This window comes from Corvus kubaryi, unplaced genomic scaffold (genome assembly GCF_017639235.1).
Source record: "Corvus kubaryi isolate FWS band 111438036 unplaced genomic scaffold, C.kubaryi_AGA036_p1.0 37385, whole genome shotgun sequence".
Lineage (NCBI taxonomy): Eukaryota > Metazoa > Chordata > Aves > Passeriformes > Corvidae > Corvus > Corvus kubaryi.
This window is the reverse complement of record NW_024581127.1, coordinates 29225407-29248585: the sequence shown is the minus strand read 5'-3', so window position 1 is coordinate 29248585 and position 23179 is coordinate 29225407. Positions and strand designations below refer to the sequence as shown.

Sequence of the window (23179 nt, the reverse complement as noted above, 5' to 3'; positions counted from 1 at the left end):
TAAGAGATCTCTGTGCCCAAGAGGTATCAAAATTACCCAATCACTGTATGGCATTTTAAATCTATTGTATCTTTCTTTAGCTAAACTACTTCAGGTCCCCTCTCTCAGATTAAGAAACAGTAGTTTCTTAATAGTCTTTAAAAACAAGTAAAATCAGTATTTCTATGTTAGAAATGGGAAAGCTATTCTTGGTTTTTCAAGCTCATAAGTCAGTATTTTCTGTAAAGCTGTCAATGACCATTTCTTACCAGATAGGCAAAAATCTCTGGCAGTAGAGAAGTCATTGGATATATCTCTACTAACATGCATAACTTCAAAGTTTGAGATGGATGAATCCATGAGAACAGATGACACATTTAAGGGTTGCCATGCATCCACATACTCTGTAAAATGAACCACAAAAAAATAATATGGCTAGAAGAAGCAGCAAAAACTTCAGAGGAAGCTAATATAGAGTTAAAAGCATTGGGGATTTCCCCAGTGAACAAGCGTCATCTTACTCTGCATCAACTGAGAATAAATTAAATATTCAAAGGTCTGTGACTGACTTGAACATCCATTCCCATATTCAGAGGTCACATATTACGTGGTTTACAAAGGTATTTAGTAAAGAAATAGGCAATCTAGAGCAGTTTTATCCAGATTTGAATGTAAATACAACTGATTTAAATAAAAGGTTACTTAACAGGCCTAATTGCACTAAAGGGCATGGGTCATAATGCTTGCACACAAGTTCCTGAAAAGGTACAGCCACTAACTTCTTGGAAAGCAATTGGAAGTTAATTTGATCATTTCAATTTGATTTGGTGGACAGAATTATATTTCAATTCTATGAACAGTTTTAATGTCATGTAACTTCTACATAATTAAGATTTCATTTAATTTCATAGGCACATATACACAAATATGTACATGTGTATAACTATAATCATGCCCATTACATATATGTATATTTCCATATATGCATATTACACGTATGTACCTGTGTGAGCATGCATATGCACATATGTACTAACTCTGGTATTCCTCAAGAATTGTCCTTTTATCTCACAATATATTTAAAAAAAATACCACAAACATTTTTTTCACATACACAGATAAAAATATCTGAGAACTCTCAATTTTGCACACAGAAGACAAAAAAGAAGGTTTGGGACAGAATGAGCCTTTAATTATTTTAGTTCCTTTCAGCAGTTCAGTATGCTGTAAAAGCAAAAGGCCCTGCTGCGGCCAGTGAGTCAAAAACAGTAGGTTGGTGTTAACCTCTCCATGTAATTGTAGGGTGAGGACAGAGCAAAGTCAGCAGTTCCTCTGCTATTCCTAGTGAGCAGGTCTTGACCTTGAGTTCATTGACCCACACAGATGCGACAGTCATTTCATGAAACGTTTCTTTTAGCCTACTGAGAAATCAGTGGCTGGCAAAGATGGCCAACGTTTCCTTTCTCCCCCTCTCACAGAAAGACAGTTTGACCATAGCACTCAACATCAGACCTGAGGCTGAGGTCTGGAGTCCATACAATCAACTTGAAACTCCTGGTGTTGACACACTTGTCCAGTTGATGAGAACCCAAGACCCAAAACACACCACAGACAAGGCTGCATCCTTCCTTGAGCAAATAGGCAGGGAATAGCAGTGACTAATTTAGTTTTCATAATTATTGTAAAATTCATGACAACACAGAGTAACTGCCACAATTCAGGGCTCTACAATGACACAAAAAGTCTTTGCTTTTGCAAGGTACATCCTTCACTAGGAAGTGTAAACCTCAAGCATGAATTATCTCACAAAGGACAAGCTGAAAAATCCTGATGTGCTACCACCACTGCCAAGGCTGTTGCCTTAGGGCTTGGTTCCTTTGCCATGCCCCCTGCTAAAGAAAACATCTGATGGAGTGATGCACTGACCTACTGTATTCTATAGAACTTCCCAAAGTTCAGGTTTTGAACTAGAGGCAAGAAAGCAGGACTGGGTCCTGTGGGTCCTCTACAGCCACCTCAAAATCATTCCATTCCTGTTATACTTGTGAGCAACTCTTCCAAAAGAAGGAAGATTGTTGCTGCCTGTAGATACCTTCCACAGAAGATTAAGGTCCCCAGCTAAGTAGAAATAAAGGTTAATTTGGTGTTTCCCTGTTTTATGTTAACACCACAAGCTGACTTGAGTCACAGAGAGGCAAAGTCATCAGCAGCACTGCATCCAGAGGGGATCTGAATTAGTCAGGAGCAATGGCCCTGAACTCACTGCTTGACTTGTGTAACAGAATTACTGCATTGGAATTTTTTCCCCTTAAGAACTGACTATTCAATTATTTTAGAGGAAGAGAGTGATTTTAGTCATGTGGAAATGACTATTTTTCATATTGTCAATGGTTTCTCTTTTTAAAAAACATGTCCTATGAGCTACTGCATGACCTGAGTTACAAAATTTCAGCCTCTACATCTAGGGTGACAGTTTGTGGCACTTATTTAGAAAGATACTTTAAAAAACAGACATAAATTTTAAGTGATGGGGAATTAACCATTACATCCCCTCCTGAGATTTTCTGCCCACATTACTAGATCCCTCAGGTCTTTCTTTTCCAGACTGAATTTCACCAATTTATGTTTTCAGTTTGGGTTTGTTTGTTTTTTTAATGAAGATATAAACAAGAAAAGATTTCTTTTATCAATATGACTCAAAGCCTGTTTTTACCTAAGAGCCATGTTGCTATCCTGTGCTGGGTACAGTACCAGCACCTGAGGTCCTACTACGGGAACAAGCAAAATTTCTAGGTTAAGACAAAGCTTCCAATTACCAGCTGTGGTTCTTTCAACGAGAGCCTTGTCTGGATTCCACTGTAACACAAAAAGTCTGGGTGCACCAGTGGTTTTGGAACATATTTCCCCAGACCCTTTTCCCATAGCTTCCCTGGCTCACTGAGTGACCTTGGGCAAGTCTCGTCATCCTCACGTGCCTCCATTCCCCATAGGCCAACCATTCAGAGGGCTCCTTGCTCTCTCAGGAAGGAAATTCAAAACGAGTCCACAAAAGCAAAATAAACATTTTGGATTTACACGTCTGACACTTGAATTTTGCCTCCTATACCTATTTCACAAGCTACACTTTCTAGTTATACATTAGAAGATATTTATTTTATCCCTTTATGTGGGATAGAGTAAAATCGGGAGCATACATTTTATATACATATAGGCACACTGGGCACGGAAGAGTGACCACTCATGATGCAAACATCCACAGATCATACATTCCTATCTAACCTGATTATTCATTTCCCCAAATCTCATAAAAGTCACCCTTGTCACCGCCCACATGGGGTTGTTCTTTGGGTTGGCTTGGGGTTTATGTTGGTTTTTTTTCATTCTCAGTCCTGGACGAAGCATTCATAATCTCAGATCAGATTTAAATGCTGAGACTCCCAATTTTTTTTCATTTCCCTTTATCTGCCCAGCTGACCTCAGATGCAGAGAGATATAGAAACATTAATGCTTATTTTAACAACAGAGCAAAACTCTTTAACCCAGTGCCATGCATGACACCACGGCGGACATTGGCAGCCAGCAGTGAACTGCTAAAGAGAGGTTGGATATTGGTTGCTTCTTCCCTTCTCCTGGAAGCAGATCCAGCAACACCCACAGCCATGCACACCCATGCTTCATTCCATGAGCAAAACACGACTTTCCATGGCTGATCTAAACTTGTTTCATATAGAAACTGCTCTCACGAGGCAGAGCTACAGACTGGCCCTGTGCTACTGGCAATGCATAGTGCACCTGATAGGCTGGAAGACATTTCTGATTTATATTGGGGTTGAGCTCTGACCTTCCAACCCACATTTTGGCAAAGGCTTTCATTGGATAATTACAGCCCTCTGAATCCAGCCATCTCCGTAACTCTTATTGCAAAATTATAGATGTCCCATACAGAGAGCCTCTCTCTTCCAGATGTTCTTGTTTGGGTAAGCAAGGTTAAGACTGGATTTGCAAAAAGACTCACGCTGGCCTTACTCTGTTCCCGCTCCAGTCACAAGATCACAAGACTGGAATAGATTTCCTGAAGACATAGAGTTCAGCCTCCCACTTTCACAGGCAATGAGATTATAAAATCCTTATCATAAAGTCAACAAAAGCTTCATCACTGACTTCAGTGGAAGAAAAGAGGCATCAGCTCTGAGTTTGCTGCAAAATTTAACACCTGATATAAGGAAACAGAGACACAGGAGTGCAGTAAAATAACAAGTTAAATTTAGAAGAAAATTTGTGAAGTTGAGGATGGCAATATGAGGTTAAGGAGGTACATAAATCAGAGCTCTGGGTTCAGTATGCCTGATTTATGCTTGAAAGACAAATTGTGATCTTAATTCTGAAATCTGTGAGCCATATTAGTAGCCCTGACTCAAGCCCAAAACACACTTAGAAACTGAACTTGGTGCTTTATATTCCCAGTGTTCAAAGGGGTTTTTTCCAATAACCTGTCTGTACACCAATGATCTTCAAAGACAGCAAATCATCAACTCACAGTGGACTTGCAGAAAATATACTCTCCCTAAAACAGAACTACTTCTTGTTTTTGTTGATCCATTGAGATTTGTATAATTCAAAATTAGTATTTTCTTTAAACTGCTGTATAATAACTGTAATCACACCTCAGACAAGTCTCAAAAATAACAACTGTGTATTTATGGCGTTTAGCAGGGAGCAATCTCGCTATGTTCCTGCTAAATACAAGCTTTCTGCCTCCTTTAGGGTGCCAATTATAGCAAATAATATAGTAAGGGGATATTAAAAATGTACTAGATATATATCCAGGTTTAAAATAAGCTGTTTTCAGAAGGCTAAAATCCTCATATTTACAAACAATAAAAACCAAACTTAAGACCAAAGATAGAGTAATTCCACGCCAGAGATCCATTTTGCTATGTGGGAGCATGGTAAATCAGTTCCCAAAAGTAGATTAAAAAAGGCTGTCTTTGTTTCACACCAAGGATGTCTCTGAAAAATACTCAACATTGTGGGAAAACAGCAAGATAAAAGATACTATTAATCACCAAAGTCAGCTGCATCAGCACTACCATCAGCATCTCTCTTGGGAATGGAAATACCCCATGTGCAGACATAGCCCTGTGGGAAATTTATTGCCATGTTGGAATATCCTGTAGCCACTGCTCTGCTCAGTCCTGCCTCAAGGGAATGACTATAAATCATTAGGGGATCACAGGAGGCAGGAACAGGAAGGGTCTAACAGATCATTACATCCACATGCCTCGGTGGTTTCTCAATTAATTACTTGATTTGCACGGAGTGGGAACAGAGCCCACGTGATCTGTAGGCAATCCGCAGTGCCGTGCAGGGACCACCCTTTAAGGGCCACTGTCTCCTAACAGTTGCCAAATCTAAGACAGATAGACATGTCCTAGTTAGAACTGAAGATGCAAATGCTCATTAAAATTTGAAAAATTACTGTATACAATCCATAATTCTCATAACAAAGTTAAAAGTCACCAGCATCACCCCTCCCTCATTCACAGGAGTATTTTCAGGCTCTCCAGTCTGCTTTAAGCACAAGTATTCCTTCTATAAATTCAGGTAATATGTCTCATGGATTGTTTTGCTTCTATCAGACTAATTTGTAAACACATAAAAATTACCCTAACTCAAAACCTTGTGCATAAGCTGTTTGAATAACATCATTGCATTTTTGAAAAATAACAGTACAAAATAGATAATTTAAGAACTCATTTTCTTATCTCCCCTAGCTTACAGCTGGCTGCAGGAAGTTCCATCTCAAACCTAATTATGTATGTTCACACAACTGAGCAGAGTTGTTATTTAAATACCAACCTAAGTAACCCAAGACTGCAGGATGAAATAGGAGCATTTTCAGCAGGAGCAGTCTTAAAACAATAGATGTTCTCCCATTGTTAAAGGTACAGATCGTACCTGACACTCGCTACAGATGGTTCCACACTCAGTGTCATCACAGCACATGAACTTCTTCAGGGGAAAAAAATGCTCCAAATGTAACAACTTGGACTTTCCCAGTCGGTTCAGGCTGTCAATTTTTCCATCACCATTTCTCAGATCACAGAAACTATGTGGAAATCACAACAGACCAGCAGGAGCATGCTCTGCTCCATGCAATATATGTACAGAAGTAGACGGAAGTATTCATCCAGTTAAAGACAAAAATCACACATTCAGTTAAACACACTACAGCCTGGTAATGAGATGACTTGGAGACTTTTGCCTTCTATCAGAAAGGCTTTTACAAATAGGCAAAACTTGCTGAAGCAACAACAAATCAACAAGAATTCAGGTAGAAGACACTGTGCAGTTCACCTCCCTCCTGCTAGAGAGTAGTGGCCTGCAGGCACTACAGAGCACTTAATTCCCCTTTTTCACAGGCTAATGGGGTATCTAGTGAGTGTTAGAAACATAAAGTAGTGCTGTTTGTAGGGGCAATAATGTGGGAAAAGCCCACTGGAGCCTCAGGCTTTTGAGAGAAATCACAGGGCTGAATTGGGCTGCTTGATGAATAATTCAGTACAAGGCAAAGAACAAGAAGAACCTCGACCCTCCCCTCTTGCTGAGTCTCTCCCAAGATTAGCCTTACACGGGGAAGGGTCTTTTTTTGCATCTCCTTGGTGGTTGCAGCCTGCTCTATGACAAGGCATGAAAAGAAGTCATTCTTGAAAATTACTTTTGTTATTCAAGTTTCAAAGGTCTAGACATTTTATGATGATTACTGCTGATGAACTTCTTCAAAAGCCCAGACGAGGGAACAGAAGGAAAACAAAATCTCCCCCATCATCTTCAAAGTTATTTGAGAGTGGCCTCAGAATGACATTAACCAGCTCCCTTTGCATTCCTGGATTTGTATGTCGAGCTTGGTCCCCGACCTGATCCTCCTCTCTAAGGCTAAATCTTCCTTGCTGCAGCCTTCCCCCTCGTTTGAAGATCCTGAAGGCTGGACTTGCCAGGAAAGACTGAGGTGAAGAAGGCACCTGGTCCTTTTCCAGCTCCTTTGTCATCAGGTCTCCTGCCCCATTCAGCAGCAGACCCATGTTTCCCTTACCCTTCCTTTTGCTACCCATGTACTTGTAGAAAGGCTTCTTGTTGAGATCTTTCTGTTGTTTTATGGTCCTACAACACCTCTACCCACTCTGTTGGGAAGAAAAATGAAACAGGCTGAAAATAAGTCTTCTCATCTGGGTTTCTTCACAACACACTGGGGCTGCAAACACCACAGATTTTGAATGGAGCAGCATCCTGACTGCAAATGGGAGGAAGCAAAGTGCTGGGCACTTTGTTCTGAGCGTTGCAAACTGGCTATGTGGGAAATGAGGCAGTCAATGCATTATCTGTCAGTGAAATGTAGGCCTTAATAGTGCTTCAGTTAACTCAGGCTCTGGATTGGACATAACATCAACTTCATGATTTCACAGAACCTTCTGGCAAGGTTTGCAAATATAAGTATTTTTCTGATCTTTCGATGAAAAGATTTGTATTTTTCACATGTATAGATATGCTTACATGCACACACATACGTATCTACTCATGGCAGTGCCCTTTAAATAGTGACATTTTCTCACACTCACCATCTGGCTACCACAGAGCAGCCACAGCAATTTTTTATCCTCATGTAGAAACATTTCCACAATGTACAAAATTCAGTAAATGCTAGCGTTTCTGTGATGCCCAACTCTAAAACAAGTAATCTTCTATAGCACATATTAATATAACATACAATCATAGAGTGTTTGGAAGCAATGTTTTTGAAAATTTTCTGGAACCTCTGACGACGCAGCCCAGATAACAATCTCACCTAAATAACCAGGCTGGAACTTTTACTGTTGAAATGAGGCAGAACATAAGAAGGACAGAGGGTGTCCAGTTGCATTTTGAATGTGCTGCTCCACCCACTGGTGTCAGAGCCCCAGAGTGTCCAGGAAACTGGTGCTAATTTGACTCCCAGATAGATGTGCTTTTTGTAATTCAGTGACTTCTGATTGCTATCATTCCCCAGGACAACCACTCTAATCCAGAATCCTGCATCCTTGTGGGAGGCTCAGCTTGCTGGGGTTTCTTAACCAGATCTCTGCAAACCAGAGACACCCTAGTTGGTCTGCCTTTGGAAAGATAACCTGGAAAAGGGTGTGATAGATCAGGGTTGTTACTAAAGATGAGCACCTCACTTGCTGGAGCTACTGTTCTGGGCAGACTTTAGAGTTGAAAGCAAACGACAGAAAGGCCTAATTTCCTGATTCTCTTATGTGCTGCTTAGGTCACTATTTTCCTAGATTTAAGCAAGCAAGAAAAATGTAAAAGGAAAATACGAAAATTACTACCAAACTTGAATCTGGGAGGAAGAAAGCTTTAGTGAAATTGTTTTCCACATCCATGGGAAAAGCAGTTTGCAAAGGAATTGAATTGCCCAACCTGCATGCCAGGCCTACCCCACCAGCTCCTCAAAGTGTTTCACACAAAAATTATTTCTGCTTACCTACGAAGACAGGAGTTTTCCTTCTATTACATTAAAATGATCATTTAAAAAGTACAAATTCTACTAAAAAGTAGACTGAACTTGATCATGACTGGTGGTTACAGATATGATGATAAAACAGATCATAGTAAATTCTGAACTCAATACTGAAAATCTTTGCAAATATCAAGTCTCCTGCATGCTCAGTTACATATGGTTTAAGGAAAGACAGATACAAACAGATTAAGTATTTGTTCAGATCAAACAGAAAATCAAGGGCAGAGATGGAAGTGATTTCTTAATTTCAGTATAACTGCAGGGTTAAATTGAGTTTTTTAATAACCAGTCCACCCTCTTTCTTTCTGTTACACATAGCATTTCACTGCTATGCCGTGTATTTCTGGAAAGGACACGCCAGGGCAGCCTGTAGCTGTTGAGGATTTGCATATATTTTTAGGGGGATACCGACACAAAGCCCTGAAAGACAGCAGTTAAGTTTCATTTACTAAGAGGGTCCACTCACTTTTCAAAAACCACATGTGAGTACGGTAAGATTCATTGTATCTGGAAAGTGATATGACATCCACGCTTATAAATAAATTTCTTCATCAATCCTGCCAACTATTTAGTCTCACTGATCTCATGTGGTGGTGAGTATGAGAAATTAGGTCAGCATCATGGATATGACAGTTCTTTCATTTAAATTATACACAGTTAACGAAAATGAGTAAACACCTAAATGAGTAACCTCATGGGGAACACAAACATTTCATTATGGTGTGGTCTTTCAGCAATATGTACAAAATAGAGGAGGGGGGATTTTTACTGCAGTTTTTTGGGGGGTTGGGCTTTTTGTTTGCTTTTTTTTGCTTAATACATAAATATACTTACCACTTTCTGGCCTGAGAGGTAAACTAACAGGTGGACACAGGTTAGGAATGGTGCTCTTCAAGTCAGCTAAAAGCAGAAAAAAAAATACCCATATCTGAAAACAATTATACTTAAAAGTTTAAAATGCAGTTGACACTCAGTATTTCCAGCATTACTTCTGGGATCTGGGTGTTGCATCTTCTCCACACCAAGAGCAAGGATGCAAGGGCTGCTTTGCTATCTAAACCTTTTGAACTCATACAGGGAACCAGACTTCCCTAAATTTCTGTATTTGTAAACACACCTACAAGCACTTTTTGACATGCAGTTATGAGCAACTGATTTCAGTAGTTCTGTGGTTTTTTTCAAACCCTTCTTTGTATTTGTGGTTCTGCATTAGGAGAGACATGAGATTCTCTGCTTCCAGCAAACTGGAATTTCTCAAAAACAAAAATTAGAAAAAAGGCCTTTTTCAGCACAACACTTTCCAAATTAAAGTTCAAATAAGAATTCATCATATACAGAACTTCATATTCATTTCCATACACAAAACTTCTCATTTGCTAATACTTCCCATAAATATTTTGTAATCACAAATAATAAAAATGAAGTTTCCCCTGTGCCTTCATATTTTGTAAAACACTTTGGCTAGTCAAATCAGTTATACATTTTCCACTAAGACATAATAAATGACAATCCCTACAGAAGCTGAAGACAGATCTGATTTTCTGTTAATTTCTTCCACTTTGTATTTCCCATGCATGTAACCAATAGATGTTTCTAAGAACTCTGAGGTTTTCCCGTTCACAGCAGTGAAGAATTGGGGCTATCCATAGCTCTTTCAAATGCTACTCTCTGCTCCTTGTTGACTGGGCTGCAGCTCTGACTATTCAAAATCAAACTGCTCATGAGCAGTGCTGTGCAGCAAACAGCTCACACATCAACTTAGCCTGTTATGAAACATGGAGACAGAAATACCTTCCACAAACAAGACTGTGGAATAAAACCAAAGACCCTGCTTCATGCTAACATCCCACTGCCTACAGTGAATCACTCCTTTAGATTTCACTCATTTTCCTTTTTTAGCCTCTGAACCTTTTTGTTCGTTTTCCTGGTTCCCAGACCTTCAACTCACCAGCAAAACCGATACAAATTTTTGTCTGTAAATATCTCCATTTGCATAAACATCTGTGCCTTGCTGTATGTTACGGTGGAAACACATCTGTAGCTCCCTTGATGCATAAGGAAATGTCACTGTCTCTCCTAACACTCCCTACTTTGCATATACCCCAGGCTCCTCTTCATCGTCCTTCTGTCCATCACGTGAGAAACAGCCTTTATTTTTTGTTGGTTCTTTGCCAACAAGGGGAAAACAATTCCAAGAAAGGGAAGTGTATCTACACCTCTGCTGTCTCCTCTTCGCTCCACCTTTCTTCTATTCTTCACTCTTACCCCTGTCTGCCTCTCAACTCCCCCTGACATCAGGATGTTGCCATTGCTTTATCAGGGCTGTTGTTCCCTTCCTCTCAGTGCTAGACCCTCAGCCCACCCCTTCGCAGCTTCCATAGTGAGTCCATGCTGTCTCCACCCTTTATCAAGGGCTGTCCCACGAGAGGAGGACATGGATGGTTCTGTGGGCATAGGGCTAGTGCAGGACTTGAAAAGCTCAACATTGAGTTCATATTTCAGATAGAGTGTGAAAGAAGGTTTTCTTTATCAACACTGTAAAACACAATATAATGCCACAATATCTGATCAATCTCTACACAGCTTTAACTGGATTATGTTTCTATCACATTCCCTGGACAACATATATCCATGCTTTGTGCCCCCCTCTCCTCTCAGCTATCAGCCCTTCTTTATTCTACAAGAACTAAGGGAGTGTAAAAGCAGGACAAAGTACTCCTTATTCAGATTTTTTTCCCTGGTTCTGTCAACATCCCCAGACCTGCCCCCATGGGGCCTCTCCACTCTGGAGCTGGGTCTGTGTGACCAAGTAACAAGCTGTCCTCCCAAAAAGGGGGAAAAGGACAGGCAGGTAATTGTTTTTGTTATTTTTTCAGTTATGCAAAATCAAAGCCTAACAAAGTAGAACTAGATCTGCCCAAAAGGAGCGTGACAAATGGCAAATCCATCTAAAGTTTTCAACAAAGAAATGAACCTTTTGTTTCTCCACAGAAAACAAAATCCACCTTGACTAGGAGGGGTTTTGATTCCTCCTGCAGAAATAACCCAACCTCTCATAACTGCTATTCTGTTTAAACACATGATGGCTTCTTACTGCTTGAAAAATACAGGGCTACTTTGGAATTTGGTGTTGGTCCTTTCTTTACCAAAACAGCTAAAAGTGAATTTTAAATTCTATAGCAAGCCCAAACCTTTTGAGGTTATGCATCCACACAGATGATAAAACCATAAGCCCAGGAGTGAGAAACAAAGAATGTTTTCCTGACCAGGACTGTCCAGTGAGGCAAAATATATTTGAATTCCAACATTGGCCACAAGTCCCCCATACAATCTAAGAAAATAAATTACACATCTTTGAGGTATTGCTATTCCTTTTCTATTAAAATGGATATTAAATTGCACCTTTCTTTCCTTTGCACATACTTGTTTGCCTTTTCTATTTGTGGTCCTTGCAAATGGGTCCTACAGTTGGAAGCTGGAATTTTTATACACTGAAGCTAAATAATAAACTTAAATGTGCAGAAATTTGTTAGAAAGGTCATGTGTCCTGCATCACTTACCAGGCTTTTGATACCAGCCAAATGGGTGTATTTTGACTTCAGCATCTGGTGAACTGCAATTTGAAATGTGCCAAGCACTTCTTCTTTCCTCAGCACATGTCTGGATTCCAAGGCTGTTCAGAGTCACGCACACGATCTTTCCACCTGCCAAGGACATTCATGGTTACAGAAATAAGGAGGGAAACTTTCCTTTTCTAGATAGTGTTGTGAGGAAAGACAACACAGAATGATTCCACTGAGTGTTAAATGAAATTCAATTGACTTAGAAATCAAAGGATGGAAATACCTAAAATCTGCCAAGTTATTGAAACTAGTTTTGAAAAATGCCAATGAATTCAGCATGAGGAAAGGTGGGTTACCAGCATTATAATCCAGTATGATCCAAGGTCACAGAGGATTTCCACTGAGCAAAGATCAAGACTCTGAGCAAGCAGCCCTTTCAGGTTAATGCAATTAAAAATCTGCGTGTATGTTGAAACATGTCCCCTACTTATATGAAGGTAAGAATTCTTTCAAAGTTGAGTGTAAATAATTTTGTTCCTGAAAAATAATAGAGGGTTTGAAACACAGTTTTACTGAAGATTTTAGCTCATATTAAAATCACTACTGAAAGTTCTCTTGACTATATGAGTGCCAAGACTGGATGTCTTAAATGTCACAGATATTAAATATTAATCAGATAAACTAAAAATGTGTCCATTTTGCATGTTGGGTGCCTTAAAATTTGTCATTTTTTTCAAACTATTTAAAAAAACCCCATGTCATATTCAGTTAAGACTTCATATTTCATATGATCATAAGGAGGTATGAAAACTTTCAACTATTTTTATTTGCACATTAATTCTTATCTAAACTACACTGGATTAATTTTCTAAGGTATTCATTTTTTTTGACCAAGTAAAAATTTTGTCTGCTCAACAAAAAAAAGGAATTAAAAATATGCATTTCTGAAGTGTTTCAAATTCCAAAATGAATTATAAAAACAGCACATCCTAATGACCTCAGGGAGAGTTGATCAGCACATGACTCTTCCAAAAACAAAGTTACACATTTCAGTGGCCTAAATCTAAATTTGGAATAATATACTAAAATCTATTTAATTGACTTTGACCTGGGTGGTATCCAATTTTAAACACCAGCTGAAGACTTTCTTCCTCAAATAGAAGATTAAAATTTGGGAGCAGAGAAGGTCAGAGAACCAAGAAAGCCAAAAGGCTAAACTGCCCCTGAGTATCCACAGACATTATGTGCTTGCATGCACCTAATTTCAGTAATATTTAGATTTCAGAGTCCTTTAGGCTTTGAAAAATGAAACAACATAAAAGGGGAAAAATCACTAAAAGAAGTCAAGCAACACGTTTGAAGAGAAGTTGATGAATGAGAAATAACTGGAGTTTTATCAGTTTGAATTTTATGCTGTTGGAACTGCAGCCTCTTAAGAACTGATTCTCATGAAGTTTTCGTAATAATTTCTGAAATGTGGAATGTGCCATTGGGCTGAACTCCTAGAAATGGTTATGGTTACTCGAAAAGGTGCTAAATAGAGGTGCATGAGATCTGAAAGGGCCTTTAAAGTGCTTTTCAGAGCAAAAGAATGGTAAAATTTGGATAACGAAGAAAGACTTAAAGTTATTTTAAAAATAAAAATGGGAAAAATACCTGACAGCTGGGAGTCATTAAAAAAGCCAAATCCTGTGCAACAAGGGTCAGCATCACACCAACGCTCACACTCAAAAAACCTAGGAAAGGAAAAACATTACCCTTAGCATCATTAGACATTTGGAATTTGGTGGCACTATACACTGAGAGCCTGTAGAGATGCCTTCCACAATAAGGCTGAAGAACCAGTATGGTACTTCATACACACTTCCATACATTTTCCATATGTAGATGAAATTATGCTTGATCAGAGTATATCTACCAGAATACATCCAATAATTTAGATTATTATTTTGATATCTGCCCTAAAAATATCAGCCTAAATTGATTTGGTGTATCCTTACTAAGAGATCTAACTGACCAGCTAGTAATTTGTAGCATTATGAATAATAATTTTCATGTCTATAATTAATAATTCTATAGTAACTCAATTATAAATACCCTTTAACCCATATGCTTTTTTCTCTTCACTAAACTCCCAAATAATGCAATTCTTGGATCAATACTTCTGATCACCTTTATCTGCATAACAAGGCCTTGGAATTTTACACATGGTTAAAATTCCAGGGAAAACAAATGAAAACAGTCATGTCCTACCCATCTGAAACAGCTTTTCTGCTCATGTCAGTCTTATTCCTCACTGAGATTTCTGTTACTTTCTGGAATGGTACACGTGTGTAGAAGCTCTTCACAGAACTTTTAAGAGTGACTGGAAGGAAAAAACAAAATTGGAAAAATCAGTTTAACTTTGTTGTATACAAATACTGGTCAAGTAATCAAATAGTAGGGGTCCAGTCTATATTTCTATGCTGGGCTCTGGTCAATTAAAAGAGAGTTCTATCACAGCAAAATCTTGATTGTTAAGCCTGAAGATGAATAAAAATTCCCCAAGTGAAGGCTCTGAAAGCTGAGCAAGGTACATTGCCAAGGCAAGACTTCCAGCCAAGCCTTTTGTTTGTGAGATCTGTATTGATGCTAGTTCTTCCACAAGGCCTTAAACTGGGGTACAGTTCCAGATTGGAAGACTCCAGTGTGCTCACACATTATTCAACCCATGCTGCCCTTTGGGCTCCCCAAAATGACATGATTGAATACCATAGTCCAGTGGACCTTCACATTTGTCACAGTAAAATTACATGTTCCTGTACAGTGATAACAGGCTTGTTTGTCCAGCCTCCTTACAACTGCCCTATGAGAAAAACACTGAACTTCCCAAGTATTCAAAGAGCAAAGGTTAAAATCCACATCTATAGCTCTGCATTTCCTAAAAAATAATTTTAAAAATTTAAAAATTATACTTAGTGCTTTCAATTTTTTGCATTATTTAGCTACCGTAGAAATTTTAATTGTGACATTCCAATGACACTCCTATTTCACCCATATTATAAAAAGGGCTATAAACTGGTATACAAATTTGAGATCCACTCGGACCCTCTGATTTGGGAATAGCTGAGTTGAAGAGAGTGAAATTCATGGTTAATATCTTTCCATTCTGAACTGAAAATTAAAACCCACACCCCGGACAGCCTGACCTGCCCTTGCACCATCACATTGCAGGACTCATTCATTCATGTAGACTTTTAATCTCAGAATCAAGAGCCAAAACACTGACTTGCATTACCAGGGTGAGAGCAAACATTATACACACAAATAGCAAAACTTGCCTATTTTATGGTACAGTGTCTGTGGTTGCCAGGGCAGCACAGTTGCACAGTTTCCTGGTATTTGGTCGATGCTGTTGTCACAAATCTGTGCCTCTGGATAGAGGGTACACACAAAGTATTTGTCTGTGGCATTTTGCAGATCTGCCATTCGACAAAACTCTTCCTCTTGGGCACAACCTAGGAAGCAAAGTCATGAACAGTTACACACACGAGGCTTCCTTTCCCTCTCTGCTCCTTTTCATGTCTTCAGAGCACTTAAAGCTATCCACCAGCAACAACAACTAAAAGTGAGAATTTCAGTATTATCCTACTAATTGTGCAAATTAATTTATTTAATTCATTACAAGTGCAAGAGAAAGAGGGACACATTCTGGCTCTAGTGGCACTGAGGAGCAGGTTTACCTGGAGAGCACAGTGGAGGAGTTACAGCACATCTAAACGGGAAGATAAATTCCCCAGCAGTGACAAGCATTACTCCAATGTATTGGTCTCTCTTTAATATTTTAATTTATAAAGATCTTTTTCTTTTTTTGTAAACCTGATATACAAATTGTATAATCATAAAAGAACTCTGCATCGGTCATGGTCTCCAACAAATCAAAAGGACAATAATGTCTACAATGTCTTAGGAAGGTTTTACAAAAAATATTTCTGGAGCATTCAAGCACCACACAAAATTAAACATAACTTTCCTAGAATCACCTGCTCAAGACATTTGCTTGTAGCAATTTGGTCTGAAGTTTGCCCCAGGGTAATAGAGCACCTTCAGAACAGAACCAAAGCTGTCAAACCCATTTCTCAATTACCATGGCAATGGCTCCTGTAATGTATGTCAATGCTTAATTTTAAACAGAAATAGCTCTACTGACTTCTTGCAGTGATGTTTGTGCACTGTTTAGTACTCTTAGTTCTGACTTCCTGGTAGAGCTAGAAAACCTCAATTTACTGCATTAAAATATACTTTACCATTAACCCGAAATATCTGCATTTTATCTTCTTTTACCACTGTGCCATGTCCCTGTTTGGAGGGGTATATTTCAAGAACAGCAGAGCATTGCCCAAGCTGCACCTTTGACTTCTCTTGCCCATGACAGGGGAACCCTGATGGTGAATTATGGGCATGCCATGGCAGGCAAAGACTGTAAGGAAGAAACAGGTGGCCCCATTGGCAATTTCCATGAAAACTTTAGGTTTTCTACATAAAATCTCAAAGTCCAAAGTTTCTACTCATCATTATTATAACACCTATTAAAAGCTTTTAGTTAATTATTATTCCCTACAGAATAGCAGTCTCTAAGATGTCTTACGTGTCAGACACCAAAGCAGAGCTTTCTCAGCTGAGTACTTCTGCCTGAAGACCCAATACTGCTGGTAAGGGAGAGAATTGTTCTGGTCACTTCGTATCTGGCTGTTGTCCATTAGGTAGAAAAGATCCTTTGTGGAATCTGAGATACAAACAAACAAACAAAGAATCCCACCAAAAAAATTAACTATGATCTGGAATGAATTAAATTTATTTATGTATAAAATTCTGCCTTTCACAGTAAAACAGCTGCAATCTTTTTGTAGGGCTAGAATACACCAAAGGCTGCTTTTAATAACAGAATTGTCCACCCACGGTGACTCTCCTGTAGGCCATGCCTCCTCACCAAGCTGCACTTCCAGCTGCACAAAACAGCACTTCCAGACTATTTCCAACATCCAAAAACTAGATGAAAATCCCAGCTCCTAGAAATTAGAGGGTTCTCTCTACTCTGTCGTGCAACACAATATCCCAACAGTGAAGCATGATGATTCAGAGGATGTTTGCAATTCCTTAATCGATCTAGGTTTGTTAATCCAAAATGTAGCAGTTTCATTACATTCCCTTAAGCAGCTTTTACACCTCTCAGTGTTAGAAGTTTTCTTGACAAGCTTAATACCTATTTCAGTCATTTAACCTCATTTCCCCTAACTTATGCTCCCACAGACCACATTAAATAACTCCTTTCTGTCACCTGCCTGTGACCTTTAGACGTGTGAAATTATTTATACCTCCTCAGCTCCCTCTGAAACAATCAATCACAGCTATTTTGTTCAGTTTCCAAATTTATCCCCTTTCTATAAGGGTCCAGTATTAAAAGAGATGGACGCTCTTCACTGATCTCTTACAAATTTCTTCATAAACACTTTATTATTTATCAAATGCCATCAGCAGGTCTCATCCCCAGTTCCAACATTGTGAGATACTGTGTTGCTTAATCTTACATGCAGTGAAACAACCAGACAATAATGAAAACAAGGGAAAGTAAAGACATGATGATGATTGCTGTTGAAGTGCTGAAGCACCTACTGACAAGCTAGAAATGCACTGTAGCTTTGAATTTTCTATCAGAAACTAGAAAAGATATGTTACCCTGTGTTTCACAAATTATTATCAAGTCCTAATAGCTCTATAGACATTTTCCCAGATGTATTCACGACTTCCTAAAAAAGGTAACCTATAATTCCCGTTACCTCTCAAGTCATAACTTCAACCTTCAGTTTCGCTTAAACAGCTGGTGTCAAGACGAAGACTTAGGGATGGAGGTAAAAACTGCATTCCTTGCATAACTGCAGGTTTTAATGATATCATCAGCCCCAGCAAGGTAAATGAAGAACCCTGAGGGTTGCACTCATGCCTTAGCAGGTAAAAGCAAGAGAATTTCACCAACCGTATTAAGTGAATGTTTTTCCCTCTCTTTTTAAGTCTATTTTAAAATACCCCTAATTGTATAGGAGCTCTGCTAGGTAAATGGGAATTTTTAGGTTTTTTAATTACTTTACCTTCCTTTCAAATTTCATAAGCAAAATCAGCAATTCACTTCCTTTAGAATTTTGCACATATTAAATCATGTCCTCAGACATTCATCAAGACTCCTCAGCAAAGATTGCAGTTCATTAAAGATGAAACAAGGTGCTCTCAGCAAACTCCACTGCTCACATTCTCTTAGGATTATGGTGCTGAAGGCCCAAATGAACTCCAGTAACTTCCTACAAATTATTTTGGACGTATGCATGACTGAGTATAACCAAGAGCAAACCCTGGAATAACAAAGGAGCAAAGAGAAGTTCACAGGTTCCTCACTGTCACCATGCATGGAAGAAACTCTTGTGATTGCAGTTTCATCCTGGGTTTCTCTAAGTATCATATTTACAGCCATACTGTCAGTAGCAGTAAAGATGCCCAGGTACCCAGGCCAAGGATTTCATTCCTGGGTTTATGTAAAATTTTTTCTCAGCCAACTAATATTTCCTGTGTCTCTCCAGTTCAGTAAGTTTGAAAGAACCAGTTTCACAGAACATTTTAACACTTTCATTTCCAGCCTGGCCTGGGAAGGTAAAAATCATAAAGCCAGGCCTACATTTTGAACATCTTTCTCAAAACCTGTATCAGACTTCCTTCTTAAGAGAAATCCTCTGGACTTTGTAATACCTATATAATTATGAACATATGGAGCAATATATTATATTTTCTGGTTAAATTCTGCACCCCTTCTCTGCTCTCTTCTGCTGCCTTCTCTGTCTGCTATTGCTCTAATACCTGATAACACAAGGTCGTTTTCTGTCTTCAAAGCAGCAGCCTCACACGCAGAGGTTTTCATTCTAGTGATCATATCGGAGTCTGGAATGAAACAGGAATCAAAGAGCAGAGTAATTCCCTTTATCTTTCTTTCACAAGACAAGATAATTCCTAGTTCCCAAAATTTAACAAATATATAAAGTGCACCACTTAGGAAAACTCCTTTGGTAGTTCTAGCAAATGTTGAATTGAGAATGAATAAAACCATGTCTGTATACCTCTGGGGAAAACCTAAACCAAAATGCATTGTTTGGATGACAAAAGTAAATGCCACATCCTCAATCACTCTGCATTCAGCATCAGTGCTCTGGAGGATGTGTGCACTTATAAAGCATTATTACAAACCATTTGTGCAGGTTCTTCCATGTACATGGTAGGATTCATAAAGAAAAAAAAATGCAGTTATTGTGCTAATTAACATAACCCATGTAATTATGCTTAAAGTGCCAAATTACTATGGTACTTGGACACCGATGGGACAAAGGCAGGTGTCTGTATGATATCAAGGGTATTAAAAGTAATAAACCATGTTCTCAGACACAAGAATTTACTCAAATTTCACTAAACTGACAGTAGAAGAATTACTCCAGATTATACATCCCTGCCAAAATTGACTTCTGAGTTGTGTCTTAATTTGGACAGAATAAAATGAAGTGATAATGACACTTCCATTATAGAATAGACATCTGCCACTTCCTACAGTTCATCATAAGCTTTTGTCAGAAATTCTGTGAGATAACTTACCTCTCCACAGGTAAACTTCCTGAAAGGTGGTGAAATTTCTTTCTGCCTCTTCCACCAACTGAGAAGCTATTAAAGAAAAAATTTTGTTAGAATAGCTGTTTAAATTAAACAGATATTTTTAAATGCTCAGAAATGGCATAGAAAACACATCACTAGACTATGCATCACCTTAATTACAATATAAAAGTCTAAGGAAGAAGGTCCCAGGTGTCATGGGGCTAGTCTGGGTCCAGGGTGTGAAACTTTACTGAATTTCCCATCATTGCTTTTACCATGCAGATCTGAGCATCTCCCTTTTTATCTTTGCTCCAGACTTCACCATTCTTTCAGAATATTGGCTTGGATCTGCCTGAATTAAATGCTGGAAGTACTACAGAGTGACATACTGAACACAGTCCCGACTTCCATTAATGTTCATGTGGCAAAATGTGAGAGATCCATCTATCTAACAAAGCATCCAGTCAGAGAATTCTTATTCTCTTGTGATATGGATTAACTTGAAAAAAGCACTGGAGTACACGAGCAGGCTGGTGAATAAGGCAAAGTCTATACAACAATTAAAGAGAACTAATGTAAATTGAGGTAATTCATTGACATACTTCCACTGAACACTTGTCCTCCCAGGGTGAAGGAAAATCTCTCCTCCTTCTCGTCATAGCTCATGCTGTTACACATCCCACCCATGGCTGAGGTTGGTGTTGGATTCCAGCCTTTGGCACTGCAGATCAGCACATCTGGGGAGCTCAGCAAACTGCACAGAATGGTACCTAGGGGCAGGCAAAGACACAGCTGCATCATTCCACTAATGCTCTGCACCTACACAGAGCTTTTCGTCCAAGACCCCCAATAATTTCTTTAAGTGCCAACTGAACCTGTACCTGTGACACTGAGAGAGATACCATTCTCTACCAAAAAAAAAAATCCAAATAAGCAAATCAGAGCCATATGCTCAAATTGGAGTGCTAAGGTTAGCTACTCACACCCAAACTAAACATTTGTAGGCTGTTTTTCAGAGATTTCAAGCACATACTATTATCACCTAATAAAATAATAGTATTATCTGATAATACCCAACAATGTTCTCAGCACTTTATAGCACCACAGAGACACATCCAATCCTTTGATGGTCTTACAGTCTCAGGTTCTGAACCAAAAAAAGCACATACATATTTTTACTGCAATGGTTTCCTGAACTGGTGCCTGATTTCAGTCATCCCAGGCCTGAGTCTCCTCCAGCACTGTGATGTGAGTCGGGGGACCAGCAAGTTTAAGGCCACATGTTCTGGTATCTGTTCCCATAACTTCTAATACTCAGCTCTTGCTTTGCACTTGCTGTCACAGCTCAGGCTGTGGTTTTACACTTGCACTTGCTGTCACAGCTCAGGCACTTCTAAGGTTTTACAGCGCCCTCTCTAGTTTGTTTTTATGGACTGGGTACATGAGATACTGAATATATTACCTTTTCCTTCTTTTTTCTTTTTTTTAATGCTTAAGTCCAAATAATGCATTTGGTACTGATCTGCAGTACTGAACTGCAGTAGTGATCCAAATAGGTCACACCAACTAAACAGAGAGCTCTACAACATTCACCTTCTACACTCACAAGTGAGAGAATCCAAAATCTGATGGTAAATATATAGAGAAATGGACTTCACAAGATCATCTAGAATATTTTGATGTAAAAAAATATGACATGCCAAAACAAAAAATTTTCTGGAAATATCTTCTTGACAATTTTCACAGATAATTTGTGACAGATTTTCACAGATTTTCATAAATTTAGGATTAGTTTCCACTCCAAACTGGATAAGTGCTTGTCACATAGCAGCCACTAGCACATGCCTGGATTTCACAGAATCATAGAATATCCTGGATTGGAAGGGACCCACAAAAATCTTTAAGTCCAACTCCTCGCTGTTGATAGAGCCCACCTTAAATACTTGAGGCATGTCATTTAGAACTTCACATTTCCTACAGGAAATGCATCTCCAAGGGGAAAGTCAGTACCATGTGAATTTTAAACTATAAAAAGTGTGTACTGACATAAAGTGCTTAAACTTGCTGGCAAAAATCTGGTTCTGCCAAAGTCCCACCTCTGCCAGGCTCCATCCATCCCACTCCCACTTGCTGTCCTAGCTAGACACCCAGACCTGGGAGATTTTAGCATTCCTGCATGCATTAACGTAACATAATTCTGTTTAGCATCCTTTTTTCCTGCTGTTAAAAGGGAGCTGATTTTCATTTGCACTACAAGAACTCTGTCTGGAGGCACCTTCTTAACTTCTGCATCGGCTGAAAGGCACCAACTTCTGGCCACCAAGCTGTGCTGAGTACAGAGAGAGGTGTTTTCAGAATGATTTATCTCACCAGGATGAGATGTCACACACACAGAGAGAATAGGCTGAGTTGGAGGGACCCACAGGGATCACTGAGTCCAATTCCTGGCCCTGCACAGGACAGCCCCAAGAGTCACACCATGTTCCAAAGAGCATTGCCCAAACACTGCTGGAATTCTGTCAGGTTTAGCCCTTCAAAATGTCCATTTTGTTCCAAGAGCAGGTTGCTACCTCAGGTCTTTACTGCTACAGATTAAGTCTTGGGCATTACTCAAACATTGACAACACCAATAAGTGCCAGTGATGTAGAGACAGGCTGCTGACACCAGTATGATGCAAAGGTGGGGGTACTGTGCCCAGCAATGACTTCTACTCATTTAGCATTGGTTTCCCACAGCAGAACTCTTTCAGTGCAGTCAGGAGGTACCTCCATCCGGCGGGAGCTGGCTCAGGATGAATCCATCACAGCAGGAGTCCCGGCTGCACTCCTGTCTGCAGAGCAGCTGAGCATCAGTCTGGGATGTGCCGGCTGCTGGGAGCACCACAGAGCGGTACACGCCGGACAGCACGTTCTGGAAGCCAGTCCTCTCAAAGGCCTTGAGTCCAGAGGAGGTAAATTCCTGTCCTGGGTAGACAGAATGGGAAAGAAGCTCCAGAGGAGCTCAAGGGATGCTTCTGAATTGCTTGCAGACTGGAGCTGGTTGAAAGTTTTATGATCAAAACTCAGTTTTAAAAGTCCTTTTCTAGACTTTGAGTTTCAGAAGCAATACAAGATCATCAAATGTTTTGGGGCCATTATTCTTTCTGGTCATAATGTATGGCCAGCAAAGAGCTCCTAAACTGATGCATGCAGTAAGGTTGGCAATATTCCACCTTCAAGCACTGTTAGTAACTCCCAGATAAAAATGAAATAAACTTATCTCATTTAAAAGGTAAAATGTGTAATGTGGCCAATTAAAGCTCCTGCTGACTAGGAGGGCATGAGCCATAGAATTTTGGATGTAGAAATCTAGAGTAGATCTGGTATCAACACGATTACACTGATTGCAACAAGTCTTGGGGACTTGTCTTTTTTTCAA

General features: G+C 39.3%; 1 protein-coding gene across 1 annotated transcript in view; it reads right to left on the bottom strand.

Moving 5' to 3' along the window:
* TG (thyroglobulin) overlaps positions 1 to 23179 on the bottom strand; it is a 149626-nt gene that overhangs the window by 79879 nt on the left and 46568 nt on the right. The window contains exons 26-36 of the mRNA XM_042036167.1: positions 22528 to 22725; positions 20364 to 20531; positions 19765 to 19830; positions 18982 to 19062; positions 16727 to 16864; positions 15420 to 15596; positions 14353 to 14464; positions 13756 to 13835; positions 12097 to 12240; positions 9371 to 9436; positions 249 to 383 (exon numbers count right to left, since the gene is read on the bottom strand). Coding sequence (XP_041892101.1) covers positions 249 to 383; positions 9371 to 9436; positions 12097 to 12240; positions 13756 to 13835; positions 14353 to 14464; positions 15420 to 15596; positions 16727 to 16864; positions 18982 to 19062; positions 19765 to 19830; positions 20364 to 20531; positions 22528 to 22725 — 1365 coding nt within the window. The remainder of the gene's footprint in view (positions 1 to 248; positions 384 to 9370; positions 9437 to 12096; positions 12241 to 13755; positions 13836 to 14352; positions 14465 to 15419; positions 15597 to 16726; positions 16865 to 18981; positions 19063 to 19764; positions 19831 to 20363; positions 20532 to 22527; positions 22726 to 23179) is intronic.